Here is a 21,063-nt window from a genome sequence, read left to right as displayed (position 1 = left end):
CTGGTTTTTAGCCCTTATATGAGAATTTTTTTATACTAAATGAAATATATGTTTGAGTCTAAGTGGTGAATGAGAAATCTGATCAAAAATAAAACTGCTGATCATAGACAGCTTCTGACCCTATGCTTTTTATGTCTCTTCTGCAGATTCTCAGAGAGAGTTCAACAACAGGCCAGGTACAGGATATGTACCTGTGGAGTTTTGGAAAAAAACAGGTATGTGTCTGACTGCTCGTAGGTCATGCATACTCACTAATTTGTGGGAGCAGAGAACAGATAACCGGGCGAATGGTTGGTAACTGGGTCCTTTGGTTGTATAATAACTTGCTCCTCATAGAGCTCTAGGCTCCTGCCTCTCCCACTCTGGCTTGTCCTGCATGTCTCCTGATACCTGTCTTGTTAATTTGCAGGTCAGGAGTTTGGAATAGCTCCCTCCAGTCCCTTTCACACTCTTCCACTGGGTCACGCTGAGGCAATAAGTACCTGTTGACATGCCCTGTTTCTGGGCCTGCAACAGAGTTCATTTTGCCTGATCTCTTCACTGGTGTCTACAATATACTGTGTTCACACTGCTGCCACGTTTGTGCCCAAATTCTGCTCTGGGCACAGCTCTGTAATCCCCCTGTGCTTTTTTTCACCTTCTCTGTGCCTACCATAGTGAAGGCTGTTCTTGGTAGACCTCCTTTTTTACAAGAATAAAGGAGGGTGGGGACTGCCTATTTTGTAAGTTCGAGGATGAACCTCGCATCACTAATGTCAGCCTTATCCAAATATTGGCATTCTTTCCCTTCTTGCCTCCCCATCCCAGTTTCATTTTTTAAGTCCAATACAACTTTTGGTTTTCTTACTAAGATAAAATTTATTTCTACAAAAATGTAATACCTACATTCATAAAGACTCTTTTAAGAGCATCTAGACAGTAGTAAATAAATAAACAAAAGATATGAACAGACACATTATGCTATGAGAAATACAAATAAACATATTGCAAAATATTTTTCCTTACTAGTAGTCAGGATAATGTAAGATAAAGCATATCTGATAACCCCTTGTCTTTAACCTTCCATTATTGACAGTTTTAAAAGACCTTGTTGATGACACTCAGTAATTGATCAGAGGCTTATATAAGAAATTAAGTGAGTACCTGCAGATTCTTGGAATCATTCCTCACTTTTCCTTTTTTTTTTTTTTGAGACGGAGTTTCGCGCTTGTTGCCCAGGCTGGAGTGCAATGGTGCGATCTCAGCTCACTGCAACTTCCGCCTCCCCGGTTCAAACTATTCTCCTGCCTCAGCCTCCGAAGTAGCTGGGATTACAGGCATGCACCACCACGCCTGGCTAATTTTGTATTTATAGTAGAGATGGGGTTTCTCCAGGTTGGTCAGGCTGGTCTCGAACTCCCGACTGCAGGTGATCCACCCGCCTTGGCCTCCCAGAGTGCTGGGATTACAGGGGTGAGCCACCGCGCCCAGCCTCATTCCTTACTTTCATGCCTTTGAATGTTCCCTTTCAAAATCAAAGGGTCCAGACTTAAATACAAATTATTAAAGAAGCAACAGTATGGGCGGGGTGGAGTGGCTCACACCTGTAATCCCAGCATTTTGGGAGGCCAAGGTGGGCAGACCCAGCTACTTGGGGTGCTGAGGGGGAAGGATCGCTTGACCATGGGAAGTCAAGGCTGCACTGAGCCCCTGTGCCACTGTACAAAAAAGTATTATTTCACCATTAAAAACAATTTGGGGGAAAACTACATTAACTTGTAAAAATCCTTGCAGTTGAAAATGGGAAAATATAAATTATGTTAACAGAAAGTGGAATAGAATTTTGGGAAATGAAGATAATCATAAGGTGAGAGAACAATTACTATGTACAAGATCTCTTTTTTTTTTTTGAGATGGAGTTTCACTCCTGTTGCCCAGGCTGGAGTGCAATGGTGCAATGTCGGCTCACCACAGCCTCTGCCTCCCAGGTTCAAGCAATTCTCCTGCCTCAGCCTCCTGAGTAGCTGAGATTACAGGCATGCACCACCACGCCCTGCTAATTTTGTATTTTTAGTAGAGATGGGGTTTCTCCATGTTGGTCAGGCTGGTCTCGAACTCCTGACCTCAGGTGATCTGCCTGTCCCGGCCTCCCAAAGTGCTGGGATTACAGGCGTGAGCCACCGCACCTGGCCTTTTCTTTTCTTTTCTTTTTTTTTTTTTTTTGAGATAGAGTCTTGCTCTGTTGCTCAGGCTGGAGTGCAATGGCACAATCTCAGCTCACTGGAACCTCCACCTCCCAGGTTCAAGCAACTCTTCTGCCTTAGTCTTGCAAGTACCTGGGATTACAGGCACCCCCGACCATGCCTGGCTAATTTTTGTATTTTTAGTAGAGATGGGGTTTCACCATATTGGCCAGGCTGGTTTTGAACTCCTGACTTCAGGTGATCCACCCGCCTTGGCCTCCCAAAGTGCTAGGATTACAGGCGTGAGCCTGTAATGTGCCCAGCCACAAGATCTCTTTTAAACTAGTGACTTTGATTATTTGGGACATACCTTTGGTTAACTATGGTTAAGAGCCCAACTTTGGTGTTGGGCCAGCTAGATTTGAGTCCTTGCTCTGCTACAGTGCCATGTGTGACCTTAGATGACCTCCAGTAAGATAGCTAGCCAAACCGAGATGATTACTAATTCATGCTTAAGCTGAGGGGATAAAATGTACCTGAGAGCATTGTTACACTGGCTCAGTAAGAGGCATCTGATAAGAGACTTATGAAAGGTTCTTGGCCTTTAGGGTGAAGATTTTCTTTTCTTAAGAGCCATAAGATGGAAGGTTGTTTCATGGCAGCCTAGAACTCTGTGTTTGAACCTCCCTTGAGCCTGTGCCATGTGCAAGAGGTAAATCGTGAGGGAGTGTCCTTAGGCTTCTGGATTGTCTGGTCCTGTGGACTTATGTAGGGAGCTACGTATTTTGGGACTTCACATTCACATTCTCATTGGGCTGAGGCTCAAACACATGGAATGTGTTATTTTGTGGTGTCTACATTAGGGAAATCAAGCAGGGCATTGGTGATAGGAGAAAGTGATCAGGAACCAGGTAGGATGATGGTAAGTGGACAGGGTTTAAAAACCCAGGGCTTTTGGCAGTCTGCCCAATTCTATGTCTTTAGCCCATGTTTCTCCACCTAGTCTTATTTATTTAATTGCCTCCTGGCCATTTACACCTGGATGCCCCAGAGGCACCTCCGCCTTCTCACTTGCCTCCACGCTAGCTTTGGACTGTCCATTTCATTGCCTAGCTCTACCATTCTTCTCTTTCACCTCCACTTCCAGGCCCTTCGGTGCTCCCAACCTTTTTCTGCCTCATCCCTTCTTCAGTGCCCCTTACTCCTGCCTAAATTCAGCCTCTTCTATCAGTCCAATCATTGCACCAGCCTCCCAGTTGCTATCTCTGTTTTTAATCTTCCTCTTGCATAGAATCGTTTATGGAGTTTCCTTTGAAAATAAAGTCAAGCTGGATGGCACGGTGGCTCACGCCTGTAATCCCAGCACTTTGGGAGGCCGAGGTGGGCGGATCACGAGGTCAAGAGATGGAGACCATCCTGGCTAACACGGTGAAACCCTGTCTCTATTAAAAATACAAAAAATTAGCCAGGTGTGGTGGCGGGCACCTGTAGTCCCAGCTACTCAGGAGGCTGAGGCAGGAGAATGGTGTGAACCCGGGAGGCGGAGCTTGCAGTGAGCAGAGATTACGCCACTGCACTCCAGCCTGGGCGATAGAGCGAGACTCCGTCTCAAAAAAAAAAACAAAGGAAAATAAGTTCAAGCCGGGGGTGGTGCCTCACCCCATAACACTTTAACACCAACGCTTTGGGAGGCTGAAGTAGGAGGATCACTTGAGCGCAGGAGTTCGAGTCAAGCCTCAGCAACATAGTGAGACATCATCTCTACAAAAAAATTTAAAAATTAGCCGAGTATGGTGGGACACACCTGTAGTCCTAGCTACTCAGAAGGCTGAAGTGGGAGGATCATGATTCAGAGAGGTCAAGGCCACAGTGTGTTGTGATCGCACCAGTGCATTCCAGCCTGGGCAACAGAGCAAGGCCCTGTGTCAAAAAAAGAAAAAGAAGGTCAAATTTCTTAGTTTGGCATGCAAGACTTTTTGCAAAAACTCATTTCCATCTGCCGTCTCAAGCAAAACACATGTCTTGATTCTCCCCTGCCCACTGAAGAGCTGATCACTTTTCTCCTTGGAACACTAGTCTCTTACGATGACATACACGATGGCACCTGAAACACTTTCATACTTGGTCACAAGCAGTCAGGAGAGTGTGGCCTGTGTCTAGTCACTTGCGTCCACAGCCCTAGCTCGTTGCCCACCTCCATCTCGGTACCCAGCCAGCACCTGCATGGATGGACACGTGAGTGTGAAGATCATGTGTTCCTCCCTGTGGAGTTTTAGAAAAGATCATTTTGTGTCAGCTCTCTCCTTACTTAGAATTGCCGTGGGATGGGAGGGAAAAGATTTATCGGCCAGTTGATTTTACTGTCACTTTCTTCTAGAAGAAGCTGTGAATAAGGTGAAAATTCAGGCCATGTCAGAAGTACAGAAGGCCGTCGCTGAGGCAGAGCAGAAAGCCTTTGAAGTGATTGCAACAGAGAGAGCACGAATGGAGCAAACCATAGCGGACGTCAAGCGGCAGGCCGCGGAGGACGCTTTCCTCGTCATCAACGAGCAAGAGGAGTCCACGGAGGTCAGAGCTCTGCGCCCTGGGGGCCGGGGTGAGCGGCTGGAGTGACCATGCCCGCTGCCTTCCTCTCATACGCTGGGCAGGAAGACACAGGCAGTCCACTCTTGAGCTCGATGAGGATAATTTTTATCCAGTGCCAGAAGAGTTTTGGTTCTCACTCTAAGACTCTTTTACATGCCAAGATATTACACTGTATTTTTACATACATACACATATATATATATAGAGAGAGAGAGAGAGAGAGGCTCAATATGTTGGTTTAAATTTTGAGAATTCACCCTAAAGACAGAGTTTGTGTAATTGCACGATGATGATGATGACCAGCATTGACGGAGTGGGCTTACTGTGTGCCAGACACCCAGCAAAGTTGTATATTTTCTTTTTGAGTCTCACAATGGCCCTAATTTGCAGATGAGGAGACTGTGACTCAGGGAATGCAACTGATATACTCCCTTGGTGCTGAAGTCAGGATACAGGAGTACGTAAGAAAGTGCAGGGTCCTATAGCACCTAGGCCTTTTTTTTTTTTTTTTTTTTTTTTTTTTTGAGACGGAGTCTCGTTCTGTCCCCCAGGCTGGAGTGCAGTGGTGTAATCTTGGCTCACTGCAAGCTCCACTTCCCGGGTTCATGCCATTCTCGTGCCTCAGCCTCCCGAGTAGCTGGGACTACAGGTGCCCGCCACCACGCCCGACTGATTTTTTGTATTTTTAGTAGAGACGGGGTTTCACCATGTTAGCCAGGATGGTCTCTATCTCCTGACCAGCACCTAGGCTTTTTACAAATAGGATAGCTGGTTTATGGACTGAAGTAACAGGTTGGGTATATCTGCCTGATTGCCCAGGACCCAGGGCCCAAGGCCCAGGACTTGGTGATGGTTCTATACAGGACGCTTGGGTAGTACAGTGAGGAGAAAAATCAACAAACTGAAAAAGTAAACAACCTGTGACAACATGAGAACAGCCCTTTTGAATTTAATGCAGTTTTTCTGTAAATTCCATTTCAGTCATTTTTCAGCTTTAAAACAAGAAACCAGTTTCTTTCTGTAAGTAGGTAGATCTCATCTACTGGATGGGAGACCGGCTGTCTTTGGGACATTCTCTTGAAGTTCAGCACTCACTCTGTCACCGAGGCTGGAGTGCAATGGTGTGGTCTTGGCTCACTGCAACCTCCACCTCTGGGTTCAAGCGATTCTCCCACCTCAGCCTCCCAAGTAGCTTGGACTACAGGTGCGCATCACCATGCCTGGCTAATTTTCGTATTTTTAATAGAGATAGGCTTTCGCCATGTTGGCCAGGCTAATCTCGAACTCCTAGCCTCAAGTGATCGACCCACCTTGGCCTCCCAAAGTGCTGGGATTACAGATGGGCTTTTTTTTTTTTTTTTTAAACAAACAATAGAAATGTTATTTTCTTGTCATTTAAATGGTCCATTTCAGTATCATACTGTCACACATGGCAATGTGCAGATGAAAATGCCTAAATACCATGTGGCTATCATAGAGGATGTGGTGAAATTCCTCATTATAGCTCTTCAATACAGATACTATGGATTGTGAGAAAATAGTTTCTTTAATCCCCCTCCCTTTTCGTTCTCTCCTCCTCCTTTGTCTTTTGTGTGTGTGTGTGGAGAACAGGGTCTCGCTATATTGCCCAGGCAGGTTTTGAACTCCTGGGCTCAAGCTATACTCTCACCTCTGCCTCCCTGAGAGCTGGGATTACAGGCGTGAGCCACCACGCTCAGCCTCTCCTCCTCCTTTTTCTTTAGAATTGTTTTTGAGGCTGGGCGCAGTGGCTAATGCCTGTAATCTCAGCACTTTGGGAGGCCAAGGTAGTATGAACGCTTGGGCTCAGGAGTTAAAGACCAGCCTTGACTAGATGGTGAGACCCCATTTCTGCCAAAAAAAAAAATTTTAAAAATTTTTTGTCACGCACATGTAGTGCAGCTACTTTGGAGGCTGGGGCAGGAGGATCGCTTGAGCCCAGGAGGTGCAAGCCTGACCATGATTGTAACACTGCATTCCAGCCTGGGTGGGAGAGCAAGACCCCATCTCTTTAAAGAAAAAGAAGAAAAAAGGTGATGACGATGGCAAGATGAGGGGGAAAAAGAGAATTGTTTTTGAGAGTGATATATCTGTTTCTGTTCTGTATGTTTAATTGTGTATGTATAGCCATCCATATCAGTATCTGTATTTGTCCTTATTTATCTACTTTTCTCTCTGTGTTTATCTTTAACTATGTCTGTCTCCAAAGAAAGAGTATAGCTTTTGGCTTAGAGCATAGATCCTGGATCTGGACTGCGTAGATTTAAATCCCAGCTCTCAGTTTTGAGAATTGTGCTTTTAAGGAATTGTAATTTTAAATAAGCCACAAAGTAGCCTCCAGATGAGGTGCACACCTGCACCTATCCCTGCAAAATCACTTTCAAAAGCAGGGAAGGGATAGAGGCCCTATCCTTTGGATGAGTTTGCATTGGACCAAAACAGCTGATTCTCGTCCATCAAGAATATTCAGCTAGAATATTCTTGTTGAAATTTAGCAGGTATCCCTGGAGTTTCTTGTTCATCTTGTGAAAGGTGGTTTGGTAAGGGGGAGGAAGGAGGCCAGGACTGGAGGTTAGGAGCCCTGACTTCTAGTCCGAGTTCCCTCTCACACTGGCAGTATACCCTTAAAGGAGTCAGTCTCCATCTCTGTTCAATGAGTATAGCAGCTCCTATCCTATTGGTCTGATAGTTATTAGAGAACAGGCACAGTGGCCCATGCCTCTAATTCCAGCTCTTTAAGAGGCCAAGGTGGGAGGGTCCTTTGAGGCCAGGAGTTCAAGACCAGCCTGGGCAATATAAGAAGACTCTGTCTCTACAAAAAATTAAAGAATCAGCCAGGCGTGGTGGCACATGCCTATAGTCCCAGCTACTCAGGAGGCTAAGGTGGGAGTGTGGGAGGATCCCTGGAGCCTAGGAGGTCAAGTCCAACCTGGGCAACATAGCAAGACCCTGTCTCCAAAAGAAAAAACAAAACAGCAGCAGCAGCCTTGGTTGAGTCAGATTATCAGTAAAAACAATGAAGATTATTCTCTAATGAGGGAAACAATATCAGCTGGGCGCTTGTAATCCTGACACTTCGGGAGGCTGAGACAGGCAGATCACTTGAGCCCAGGAGTTCAAGCCCAGCCTGGCCAACATGGCAAAACCTCGTCTCTATTATATATATATGTATAATTACAAAAATTAGCCAGGGATGGCATTGGCACATGCAGAAAGGAGTAGGATAAATGTTCGACATGTGGTCTTGGGGGAGACCCTGGCACAGAGTTTGGTTTGGTTTCTGACTATTAAGATGAGTCAAAAGATGAGTCCATGCCTTAAGCAGGAGAGTTGGCCACCTGCCCCAGGCTGGTGCTGTGTAAGGTATTTTCACACACACACCTCATTTCACTGTTCCTGTCATCTTGCAGGGAAGTAGTTTTCTTGTCTTACAGATGAAGGAAACTCAGAAAGGCAGTGTGTATTTTTCATAGTTAAACAGCAGTAGAGGGAGGAGTTGACCACAGGTGTATGTAGTTCCAAAACTGGGGTTCTCTACATGCACCCCTTGCTTTACTGTGCGGGGAATGAATGGCAAGCCTGCCTCTCAATCCCAGCAACCACTAACTGATGCCTGTATCTTGCAGAACTGCTGGAACTGTGGCCGCAAAGCCAGCGAGACATGCAGTGGTTGCAATATTGCACGATACTGCGGCTCTTTCTGCCAGCACAAGGACTGGGAGCGGCACCACCGCCTCTGTGGTCAGAACCTGCATGGCCAGAGCCCCCACAGCCAGGGCCGGCCGCTGCTTCCTGTAGGCAGGGGCTCCTCTGCCAGGTCCGCTGACTGCAGCGTGCCCAGCCCAGCCCTCGACAAGACCTCGGCAACCACATCGCGTTCCTCAACACCTGCTTCTGTGACAGCTATCGACACCAGTGGACTCTGAGCCCCGGGCTCTACTTACCCTGATGGCTGCTCAGCACCACAGAGTGCTTGGGCTGAGGGACTGGCTGTTGGAACCCGTGCATGTAGCTGCCGGGTCATCAGCAAGAAATGAACTGGAGGCAGGAAGAGTCCAAGCCTGAATAATAACGCCCCACAGCCTCTCTGGGCACTTGCTGTCTGTGGAGCCAGTGTGCCATTCTCTGCACATGGGCAGCCGGCCCGAGCTGCCTCCTCCATGGCTTTCTTGGTTTGTTCCTCTCTCCACTGAAGCTGACTCAGCCAGCCCCTTTTCAATGTAGACCACCAGCTCACCTCCCCGAGATAGCAGACTGTCCAATGTGCTCAGCCAGGCTGGAGGCGGCAGGCAGCAGGCTGTGAAGGAGGCCCCTCGGTCAGGGAGCGGCCTGCTTCACCCCTGAATAGCTCCTTCGGCCCCATCTCCACCCTCAGCAGATGACACTGATTGGCCCCACGGGGACTTGGGTAAGCAACAGGCGGCATTCAGGACTCTTCTCAACCCTGCTGTTCAGACTTGTTAAGATCTCAGAGTCCACAGGAAAGAAGTCACTGTTGCAATAAAAGCACCCGTAGTAGCAAAAACATAAACAAATAAAACTTCCCCCACGTCACAGATTATTTTGGACAAGATTTTCCAACCTTGCTGGCTACTTTAGTTTGGGACCCGTTTTTTTTCTCATTTGATTTTGCTTGTGCAGAAAATAGTTTCCAGCACATGGATTGATCTGAGAGAGAATGAGGCTCAGTTGTGGATAGTCTGTTCCCTCTGAGCATGTTGGCCAAACTAGTATCGTCAAATTATTGAGCGGATCATCTCTTGGAAATGCAGAACTTCCTTCACCACTTGGCTATTTGCACAGTCATCTTGTTCTGTGTCCTTTTATCTCTCAGACCACACACATCTGGAATTCTGTGGGCATGTTCTGCCCATGGGCTCCATTTGGCACCTGCTGAGCCACAGTTGTCCTGCTGGACGTGCTGTGGCAGGTTGGTAGGACTTGCCCCCACTGGTCAAGGCCTGGTCTCATCTGAAAAGCCCTCCTGGACCTCAAAGAATTCTTCAGACCTCATAGTTACAGGTCATTATGTCTACTATGTTGATTTATCATCAGGCACACAACTTCTGTTGCCTTCTCTTGTGTTATCTGATAGCGTCCCTCCTTGAGCTCATCAGAAAGGTTTTATGAAATGTGAGAACCATTTTGGGAAAAGCTGATCAATTTTTCTTCCTAGCTTCCCATTTTCAAATGGGACATCACCTATATCCCTTTCAGAATGTTAGGAACTGCCTCTCACATTCTTCTCTGTCTTTTTGGGTTTTGTTTTTTGTTGTTGTGGTGGTTTTTTAACACAAAGTCTCACTCTGTTGCCCAGGCTGGAGTGCAGTGGCGTGATCTTGGCTCACTGCAACCTCTGCCTTCCAGGTTCAAGCAATTCTCCTGCCTCAGCCTCCCGAGTAGCTGAGATTACAGGCGCCCACCACCATGCCCAGCTAATTTTTGTATTTTTAGTAGAGACAGGGTTTCACCATGTTGGCCAGGCTGATCTCGAACTCCTGACCTCAGGTGACCTGCCTTGGCCTCCCGAAGTGCAGGGATTACAAGCGTGAGCCACCATGCCCTGCCTGTCTTTTTGCTTTTGATGGGAGTCTGAGGACCCCGACCAGTCCTGCTCTCCATCTTTGAGCCTCTAGCATCCTCTCACACCCAGAAATCAGTTGGAGTAAGTTTGATTGGCCCTGCTTCAGCTGGCCTTTGAAGCACAAGTTTAAATCTCCACCTTCTGTGCACTGACCAGAGTCTAAAATAAAAGCTGTCAGTACCATAAAGGAAAAAGGATCCACACAGGTAGCCTTGTCCTTGCATACAGTTACATCTTACTTTAAGAATTTCAAGTCCTGGCTGGGCGCAGTGGCTCACTCCTGTAATCCCAGCACTTTGAGAGACCGAGGCAGGCAGATCACTTGAGGTCAGGAATTCAAGACCAACCTGGCCAACATGGTGAAACCCTGTCTCTACTAAAAAAAAAAAAAAAAAAAAAAAGCCGGGCGTGGTGGCACACACCTGTGATCCTAGCTACTCAGGAGGCTGAGGCAGGAGAATCTCTTGAACCTGTGAGCCAGAGGTCGCAGTGAGCCGAGATTCCACCACTGCACTCCAGCCTGGGCAACACAGCAAGACCCCATCTCAAACAAAAAACAAAATTAAAGAATTTCAAGTCCCTAATTTACTCTAACCAAGCATTTTCAGTATTACAAAGAAACCTAGTGCACTACACCTTTAAAATGCCTAGATTTCCATTGCCTAAAGTAAGGTGTGACCAGTGAAAGAACAGCAGAGAATCATGTTCCTTTGCTATGGAACACATAAGCCCCACAGTTTTCCAGTCAGCCTAATACATGGGTATCCCCTACCCCCATCTGCCTCCTTAAGCCACAGTCCTTGGTGGGGAACTCTGACTAAGGTGGATGGAGTCAGTACCCTGGACAGGGCCATATTTGTATGAGACATGGCTGTCTCACAAGGAGGTCACAGAGCCTCTACGCCAGCTTACTGGTTTTTCATGGATTTGCTGGATTAACACCTTAAGCAGGTTTTTTTGTTGTTATTTTGTTTGTTTGTTTTGAGACGGGAGTTTCTCTCTTGTCTCCCAGGCTGGAGTTCAGTGGCGCAATCTCGGCTCACCGCAACCTCTGCCTCCCAGGTTCAAGCGAGTCTCCTGCCTCAGCCTTCTGAGTAGCTGGGATTACAGGCACCTGCCACCACGCCCAGCTAATTTTGTATTTTTAGTAGAGACGGGGTTTCTCCATGTTGGTCAGGCTGGTCTCAAACTCCCGACCTCAGGTGATCCGCCCACCTCGGCCTCCCAAAGTGCCAGGATTACAGGCATGAGCCACTGTGTCCAGTCTTAAGCAGGTTTTTAAAATCTCCAGTGGCCATAAAACTAGCCAGGGTAGCTCATGCTTTTACTGGTTGGAATAAGGAGCCAAAACCACCAAAATAATATTTATTAGGGCCCGATGCTCATTTCTGTGGCTAAGGCTTAGGTTTGGTGTGCAGAGCCTGGCCTACTCCTGTGGGCTGTGGTTTGATTGGCCCTGTGACAGTTTCATTTTCTGAATCTTTGTAATGCTTTTCCACCCTGCTCATGTGCTGCCCAGAGGCTGATCTGCAAACCTGGGCAGTATTCCACACTGAAGCTCAGTTTGCAAACCTTTTGCTGTGTTAATTCTGGTCAGTTTCACACAGAAGTCACGAGGGCCTCTGCCCAGGACCTTCTATTCGCATTTCAAGAATCCCTTTCTGAAATTCTCCAACTCTCTGGTCAGGAGGAGCAGCACCATTGGGGCGGGGTGGGCAGCTAGAGATGCAGGAGCGAATCCAGGTTCCTTGTGTGGTTCCCAGCCTCTGCTGACAGCACCTCAGCTACCAGGTGGGGAGTGGAAATTCAGGCTGCTTAGAGGACTGACCTCTACAGTTAATGTTTGCAGTGACATAAAAGGCAAAGAGGGGCTGGCATGGTGGTACAGAAGGTATCAGTCAAGCGCAGGCTCTTCAGAAACCAAAAAGCAGATGCAACATGTGACTGGCCATCAGCCAGACATGTCTAGGGTGAGACCAGTGCTCAGCACCACCTGCCAAGAAACACTGATGAGTTGTGGGACGCTATGGTCGGCCAAGTGAGGAATGATTGCAGGGACCAGAGAAGACCAAAGATGCCCGATGTCCCCAGAGTTTCTTGGCTGGGTTTCACATCTTTGCTTGTCCTTTTTGTTCCCACTTGCCTGCACTGTGCCTGACTCCATCCAGTGGGGAAGGTGACTCAAGAAGTTGTTTAAGCCTAGGCCTAGGCAGTCCACCTCGGGAAGTGGGGGCACTCCACACTGGGGGGCCCTGCAGCTCCAGGGCTGCTGCTCTAGCAGATGCGCTCAGGCACGGTTGGGTGACCGTGGGGTCACCGATTGGGTAGATTATTTCTAGGGCCGTGCCAGGTTAGAAATGTATGTCTGGAAACAAGACACATCTTCCCACAAGTCCACACCTGGCGTCGACTGCTGCCCACTCTCTGCAGCTTGGATCTCCTTTGCCCATTTGGGCCAGAAGGTCACCAGGAGTTCATCACTGCTTGGTGTCAACTTGACATCTTCAGCTTCCAGACAGAAAATCCATGCTTTACTTTGTACAGCCCTGTCCCAGAGTTAGTAAGCCTCGGCTTGTCACCTGCTTGCGAAGGGTATAGACATCGTTCTGGGTAGTTCTAGAGGATATCGCAACAAGTGTGTTTGAAGGTTCAGCACAGCTGGAATTGTACGGTAGTGAGCTCTTCAAAATGAAAACAGAATGGCCGGATGGCCATCTGTCCTGGAAACTGTAGAACTGAATAAATCACTGAAAATAGAACACTTCATGGAGGCTTTCTTCAGAACTGAACTAGAAACAAGATTTCCAGGCTCCCAGGTCAGTAGACCAAACCAACTTCCTTAGATTTTTTTTTTTAAAGCTGTTTGCAGAAAACTGGGTGGTAGCATGTCTGAACCAAATGGAAGAATATCCAGCGGAGCATCAACTGTTCCAGCACGGGCCAGATGGCCAGCTGTCGAGAGCAGCCCTGCGCAGACTGCGGTGGCGGCTGTGCCAGCGGCTCCGCAGGGCCCTTCCAACTCTGGAGTGTCTGTGGTTCTTGTGAAACCAAAACGTTGACTGCCTGCCTCTTTCCTCGGGCATCGACGTGCTCATTTCCAAAGATGATGGTGCAGGTGACCTTTTCCATCGTGAGCCAGGAGAAGGTTAGGAGGCCTGAGGGGCGGGCCTTGCGTCCCCTCCTCCCCCTCCACAGCCCCCGAGGTGGAGCTTCCCTCACAGACGCATCTGGTCGAGCCTACGGCTGCCCAGTGTACACTCAGTGATGCTTATACCAAATAGGGCATGTGCGCTGGTGTCTGTTGGGGACAGCCCCATCCCTACCTTGGAGTCGGCAGAGAAGCAGCAATAAGCATTAGGCGAATGAGTGAAAGGGCTGCTGTGCCGAGAGGCCTTCAGTCCCCTTAACGTGGCTTTCCAACTTCCTCACGAGGCTACAAAGGCTCCACTCACAAAAGAAAGCCAATAATGTAAATAAATAGAAAACGAAGCCTCCACGCGTGGTTTTTAAAGGGGGATGATGAATGTGAAACCACCCACAGAATGCGTTAGAGTCTGGTTTTTCTGTGCTTTGTCATTTTACTCTGATAGGAACTTTTGTTACCTAACTCTGTGCATAACTTATTTAATGTACTGTATAAATGAACCAAAACTGTTAAATATGTATTTAGTTTGTTCTACTTAAAGTAGTCAATAAAAAGGCTATATTCCTTTTCTGCCTCAAGCTGCAATGGGACCGGGAGGAAAGGTGGTCCCTACACTAGGAAGAGTCCCCTCACTCTAATTCCCAAGTCCTTGAGGAAGAGGGAGAGAGGGGCCCCAACTGGTTCTAGTCGTGGCCTGAAGAGCGCCCAAGGGCATGAAGCAGGGGGTGTCTGCACCCCATGTGCCTGGAACTGGCCTCTCTGGAAAGCCAGCTGCACCAACTGGTCAGTGCCCTGTGGGAACCAGGCCCTGTCTGCTGGAGCCCACCAGTGGGCCTGTGGTCAAGGGCCAACAACAGCTTCCAGACACTCCCTGTTATTTCTTCTCTCTTAAGTGGTGTTTTGTTTTGTTTTGTGGGGAGGGGGCAGGGTCTCTGTTGCCCAGGCTGGAATGCAGTGTCACGATTACAGCTCAGTGCAGCCTCCACCTCCCAGACTCAGGCAATCCTCCCACCTCAGCCTCCTAAGTAACTGGAACTACAGGCATGGGCTACCATGCCTGGCTGATTTTTTGTATTTTCTGTAGAGACGGGGTTTCACCATGTTGCCCAGGCTGATCTCAAACTCCTGGGCTCAAGTGATCTGCCTGCCTCGCCCCCGCCAAAGTCCTGGGATTACAAGCATGAGCCACTGCACCCGGCCAAATTATCTTGTAATAAGGAAAAATGAACCACAGAGAATCTGACCATCTGTCCTGCCTGAACAGGGTGGTGGACTTGTGGATATATTTTCTAGTAACTTAAGTATTTTCTTGTAAAATTTTAACACAAATGTTAACATACCTGGACTTGTCAAATACTCACTTATGTCCTTATGACACTGATGTTAAATCACAGGTAATTTTACTGTTGCCTTCCAATTTATTTGCTTAATGGTTGCATCATGTAATTGAGGCCATAATTTTTTTTAACTCTTCAACTTCTGTTGGGCAATTGGATCGCTTTCACGTTTTCCAGTATGGCATACATCTTCTATGCATACTCTTCCTTTGCATTATTTATTTCCCTAGGATAATTTTCCAAAGTGGGGGTTTTCGATACTGAACATTTCTTGGATCCTTGAAATCTGTACAAACTACTCTCCCTAAAAGCCCAACAGCTTGCGTTGCCTCCAGCAGCCCCTGGGTGGTACTTTCCGTGACCCTAAGGCTGGTGCAGGCACACCTGTGTGTGGAATTTCAGGCTGCCAGTCCAGTTTACCAGCTGGTGAGCTGAGGCCTCACTTCTGTCACTCAAATACCCATCTGTGCTTCTCCCTCAGACCCGCCTCTCCTGAACAGCCTTGCCCAAGAGGCTCGTTGGCACCACTAGCTTCACAATCCCCTAGAATGCAAGGGGAGAGGGACTGGTTACTAGATCTGGAGACGGGGAGAAGGGCTAGCCTGTGGCCTAGGGCTTGGCTGTATGATCTTTGGTGCAGGTGGTGCCAACTGCAAACCTTTCTGGGCTGCACTGTAATCTGCCCACCTAGAACAATGACAAGATCTCAGCCATGGGACTGTCAGCCCTGCACAAGAGCACTATGTTGGTGGAAAGGGAATGTACCATAGAAATGGCAGGCTGAAAATCTTCGTGACCACAAAACACCCAGATGCCAGATAAATTATAATGAATGTACTTTTAACTGCATTGCTGAGGTCACAGATAGGACATTCTAAGAACTCAAGAGTTGGAGGGAGACTGCCTCTAGGCGCAGTATGAGGCTTGGTTTTGAGCATATACAAAGTACAGAAACAAAACTGGGGCCTTTCCACAAAGGCAGGTAGCTCAGCACCTTTGGCACCGTGAAAAGGCGGCAGGGAAAATCTGCCCATCTGCAATGGAAACTGAATTGGAAACAGCTCTGCCCTGCTTGAGAAAAAGAAAGAAAAACTGGGCCAGGCGTGGCGGCTCACACCTGTAATCCCAGCACTTTCGGAGGCTGAGATCACTTGAGCCCAGGAGTTTGAGACCAACCTGGGCAACATAGTGAGACCCCCGTCTCAACAAAAATTAAAAACTTAGCTGTACATGTCAGATTTATACTGAAGGAAGGTCGGGGAATCCTGGTGCTGAGAAATTAAGATAATTAAGGACCTTCAAGATCAATATTGTGTGTCAACCAATTATAAGCTATCCGGAAACACGACTGAACCTTCAAGAAAATGAGCCATTATTTGCAAAGTCAACAGGAACAATAATTGATTTAACCCCTGGGACTTCAGATATTACAATCACCAGATACAGGCTGGGCACAGCAGTTCACGCCTGTAATCCCAGCATTTTGGGAGGCCGAGGAGGGCAGATCACGAAGTCAGGAGTTTGAGACCAGCCTGACCAACATGATGAAACCGTCTCTACTAAAAATACAAAAATTAGCCGAGTGTGGTGGCAGGCGCCTGTAATCCCAGCTACTCAGGAGGCTGAAGCAGGAGAATCGCTTGAATCTGGGAGGCAGAGGTTGCAGTGAGCCGAGATCTCGCCACTGCACTACAGCCTGCTGGGTGACAGACTCAATCGCAAAAAAAAAAAAAAAGCGCACCAGATACAAAATACAAAATATGAAACCTCTAGAGATGGCACTGAAAAACAATGAGCAAAAAGAGTCTGAAAATGACTAGGCAGATTTGAAAATAGAATTCTGGAAATGACAATCATTGAAATAATGCGTTATTCACCAATAGATTACATCAACCTGAAAAAGAAAAAGTAGTGGTGCATTACCTTTGTCAGAAAGAGAGCAAAGAGGTCGGGCGCGGTGGCTCATGCCTGTAATCCCAGCACTTTGGGAGGCTGAGGCAGGCGGATCACGAGGTCAGGAGATCGAGACCATCCTGGCTAACGGTGAAACCCCATCTCTACTAAAAATACAAATTAGCCTGGTGTGGTGGCGGGTACTCGGGAAACTGAGGCAGGAGTATCGCTTGAACCCAGGAGGCATAAGTTGCAGTGAGCCGAGATCACGCCACTGCACTCCAGCCTGGGTGACAGAGCGAGACTCCATCTTGGAAAAGAAAAAAAAGAGACAAAGAATTGGGAACTGTGAACGATCTGTCCCTCTGGAAGGTTAGGAAGGGAAAGTCTTTTTATGTGTTACCAAGGGCAGCATCGAAGAGCCTGCTAACTGCTGTTTCTCAGCAGAATGCGGACTGTCCTGAGGTGGGGATAGGATCTTGGGAAGCAAACATGTCTCTTGCCCATCTCCGCTTGTTTCTGACTGCTGGTATTTCAGGGTCAGTTTCAAGATTAGGCATGTCTCCTTCTTAGCCTTCCTCCCAAGAGGCTTGGGGGAACCAGCGACAGTCCCCACTCCACTCCTCAGGTGGGCTTCATTGCCTGCTGCCAGGAGCCCTCTTGTGGACAGAGCTGGACTTTCCCCCTGCGTTGCCACCATCCCTGAGCCAGATTCCTTTCCAGAGTACACACCAGCAGCTTTTCATTCCCCTTCGCTTCAGCGTTTTCTCAGGCTGCCTTTCCACCGCATGAGTTAATATTCTCTAGGTTCCTCCTACGGAGTTCCAGAAGTGATCGGGGATCAGTCTCCCCACCTTCTGAGGGCTGGCTCACCCGGCCCCTCGCACTGGGCTCGTCCTTGCTGCCCCGTCTGCCATTTTGCAGGCCCCGAGGCCTGGCATTGTTCCTTCTTTTGGTGTAGCTGCCTCTGCCTCCTCCAGCCGGGGCGGGTTTCTGCTACTGGAGGGTGCCCTCTCCCAGCGCTGTTTACTCCCGATGGCTAGCAGCTGTTGGTGCCAGGGAGTGGATCCCTCCTGCGTGACCTGGAGCAAGGCACTTACTGAGCTTTTTCCTCCGTAAGCTGGGGATGCTAACGATGCCTATACCTCTGGTGTGTTGAGAGTAAAATGCAATCAACAACATGGGTATAGCCCCTAGCACAGGGCCTGGCACCCAAGGCGCCCCTGTAAACTGGTTGCTGTTATAACCTGTTTCTCTCCCCGCCAATCTGTGGTTTCTTTGAGGATTGATCTTTGTGTCCAGCCCTCTATGTGGAGCCTGGTGTCCTGCTCAAGTAGTATGTTTTGAGAATAATTTTTTGAAGACCACTTAATTCTCAGTCCCTTTCGGCCCACCAGAGGCTGTGTTAAGGGGACTTGTTAGGAGAGCTGTAGGGCATTGGCCACCGTCTAGACTGTTGCTATCTCCAGCCTAGCCTGGCACTGGGCCAATCCCTGGGACAGGTTTGAATATGTACAGGTGAGTCACAGGTGCAGGTGTGAGGAAGGGGAGAGGGCAGGTGCAGGGAGTGGGTGGAAGGGTGGGGGTGGCAGCTGGCCAATGAGCCCGGAGCTCTCCTGACTTCGGGGCTCTGCCTGCCCTTGACCGAGTGCTGTCACCAGCCCAGGACATTTGATCATCTCCAGCACCTGCCACAAAGCAGGTGCCCAGCGCAGGATTGGGAAAGGCGCCCTAGCACAATGGCACTCACCTGCTCCTTACAGTGGAAGCGTTTCTGTGGTGAACAGGGGTGGCTTGGGACAAAAGCCACAGACAAGGTGACTGGGGTCGTAAATGGCCCAGCTCAGCTGGAAAGGGCTTTGGCTCCCAGGACATGAAATTATGACCTTGATGCTGAAGACAGTGGGTGCCATTGAAGGGTCTTGGCCAGAGAGGTGCGTTTTTCAAAATGGCAACACTTTGAAAGCCGCCTCTGGCCGTGTCTTTACAGGGAATGGACGGGGTGGGAGCCAGGTAAAGAAGTTGCTGCAGTCTTCCACGCCAGAGAGGACAGTGGCCCTGACTTGGGGGCTGGGGCGAGGCACAATGGTGGGGATGGCAGGCTACAGATGAGGTGGGCTTGTGAGATCGACAGACGAGGCAGAGGCTTGAGGGCTTCCTCGGGTCCCCACAGCCCCAGCCCAGCTCAGACGTCTGTTCTGTGGCTGCAGCTCCACCCCCACCCACTCCCTGTCTGGGACCCTCCTGTCTCCCTGTCACCTGCAAGACAACATTCCACTCCCATGCACCCGGCCTCCTCAGCTCGCCCCAGCCGTCACACTCCAAGGATTCCTTCTTCCCTCGCACCTGCCCGGAGATCTCTGCTCTTCTTCCACAGCTCAAACCAAACACCGTCCTAAGAGGCCCCCTGACCCTGCTGGACATCCCCACCTGCGTGCCCTCCTCTGCAGCTCCAGCCTTCAGGAGGGAGGGACAACACAGCCTTTCTTATTAAAAATCATAATAAAGAGGTGTCCACCTTCAGAACTGCACTGTAGGGGTAGGCAGGCAGGGTGCCCGGGCACAAAAACTGAGGAGACGCCCACCACAGATAAGTCAGCCTGAGGGCTTGGGCATGTTTAAAGATGGCAGTGGGCTGGGCACGGTGGCTCATGCCTGTAATCCCAGCACTTTGGGAGGCTGAGATGTGCAGATCACTTGGGGGCAGCAGTTCCAGACCAGCCTGGCCAACATGGTGAAACCCCATCTCTACTAAAAATACAAAAAAATTAGCCAGGTGTAGTTGTGTGTGCCTGTAATTCCAGCTACTGGGGAGGCTGAGGCAGGAGAATCACTTGAATTCAGGAGGCAGAGGTTGCAGTGAGCCAAGATTGCACCACTGCACTCCAGACTGGGTGACAGAGCAACTCTGTCTCAAAAAATAACAATAATAAATAAAGATGGCAGTGGGAAGTTTTTTTAGTTTTGAGGATTTGTTGCTACAGTTTTTGTGGAGGACAAAAGAACTCTTTACAACACAGGATGGAAAGCAGGGCAATGTCCTCCTCACCTGTCTTCTCTAACAAGAAGACACACTGCCCAGCCTGAGCAACATGGCGAAACCCCATCTCTACAAAAATTAGCTGGGCATAGTAGTGTGTGCCTGTAGTCCTTGGCTCACTGCAATCTCCACCTCCTGGGCTCTAGTGATTCTCCTGCCTCAGCCTCCCAAGTAGCTGGAATTACAGGCACACACAACTACACCCGAACAAGCCTCAAGCCTGCTCAGAGCCCCATGTGGTTCAGATGGTGGCAGCACTTTCTAGGAGCTCCCAGGGATCTGGGAAGTGGGGTGGCGGGAGGACAGCCTGGCACTGGACTGGCCAGGGTGCCACCAGGGACCTATGTGCAGGTGGCCCAGGGAGCCAGGCTGGTGGAAGAAACTGTCTCCCGCAGAGGCCACCGGGGAGAAACCGCAGGGAAGACCCTGCCTGGAGTCCCAGATGGGGATGCCCACCCTGAGCTGGTGCCATCTGAGTTGGCTTTCTAGCCAGGCCCCAGCCCAGTAAGGACGTGGCACCACCAGGGCGTTCAGGAACATGGAAACGGCACTCAACCCACCGGCCACCCCCTCACCCCGACTTAAAGCCTCCCATGGCCTCCTTGGGATGTAGCACCTCAGAGGCCCAGCCTCGCCCAGCCCTCTCCCCCTGGCACCCCCAGCTCAGCCCTGCTACTGGGTCACCCTTGGTTCAACCAGGCAAGCCCTCCTTCTCCTCAGGGCCCGTATGCCGTCTCCTCTGTCTGTAAAACTGACACCAACACTCCCAGGCCAGGTCAAATGCCATCCTGTGCTCCTGCGGTGCCAGGGGCCTCCTCTTCAGAGCAGCTGCTTAAATGTCCCTCTTGGTCACCTCCCCTCCATGCCCCCAGTAATGGAGGGGGGCAGGAGGACACCTCCAGGGGCTAGTAGGACTGAGCCATTGTCCAACTGGAACCACTCTGTGGGGTGGCAGTGACAAGTCCAGCTTGGTGAGAAGGACAGGTCTTCCCACAGGAGCGCAGCCGAGCGATCTGGGCCCAGAGAAGGCTCTGTGTGGGTGAAGCTAGAACCCCTGTAAAACCTGCAGAGACATGTCACCCCCTCCCTCAGGCAGGACCCACCACCAGGGTGTGTCAGGGCCGGGGACCCTGAAGTGGGAAAACTTGCGTCAGCTCTTGTGAGTATCCATTCTGCGAGCGTGAGGGCACAAGGTGGGAACCGGAGGGCTTCCCAAGAGAGGTGCCCTGCCTGGAGCTTCTGGCCTGGGACACGCACAGGCCCCACAGCCCAGACCTGCGAGAGACAGGAGGCGACAC

General features: G+C 49.4%; 1 protein-coding gene and 1 pseudogene across 4 annotated transcripts in view; both read left to right on the top strand.

Moving 5' to 3' along the window:
- Nucleotides 1–14,061, top strand: part of CBFA2T2 (CBFA2/RUNX1 partner transcriptional co-repressor 2) — a 158,856-nt gene extending 144,795 nt beyond the window's left edge. For 2 of the 3 annotated variants that reach the window (XM_003273537.4, XM_003273538.4), the window contains exons 9-11: nucleotides 147–215; nucleotides 4,540–4,730; nucleotides 8,393–14,061. In XM_003273537.4, coding sequence (XP_003273585.1) covers nucleotides 147–215; nucleotides 4,540–4,730; nucleotides 8,393–8,692 — 560 coding nt within the window. In that variant the 3' untranslated portion in view covers nucleotides 8,693–14,061. The remainder of the gene's footprint in view (nucleotides 1–146; nucleotides 216–4,539; nucleotides 4,731–8,392) is intronic. The other variant, XM_030825469.1, reaches the window with a different exon arrangement.
- LOC115837932 lies at nucleotides 13,250–14,063 on the top strand (annotated as a pseudogene). The gene has a single exon (XR_004032951.1). The product of XR_004032951.1 is annotated as an uncharacterized LOC115837932 (transcript).
- Nucleotides 14,064–21,063: the final 7,000 nt, after the last annotated feature.

The sequence above is a fragment of the Nomascus leucogenys genome, chromosome 13 (assembly GCF_006542625.1).
Source record: "Nomascus leucogenys isolate Asia chromosome 13, Asia_NLE_v1, whole genome shotgun sequence".
Taxonomy (NCBI): Eukaryota; Metazoa; Chordata; class Mammalia; order Primates; family Hylobatidae; genus Nomascus; species Nomascus leucogenys.
This window is presented reverse-complemented; position numbering and strand designations above follow the sequence as displayed.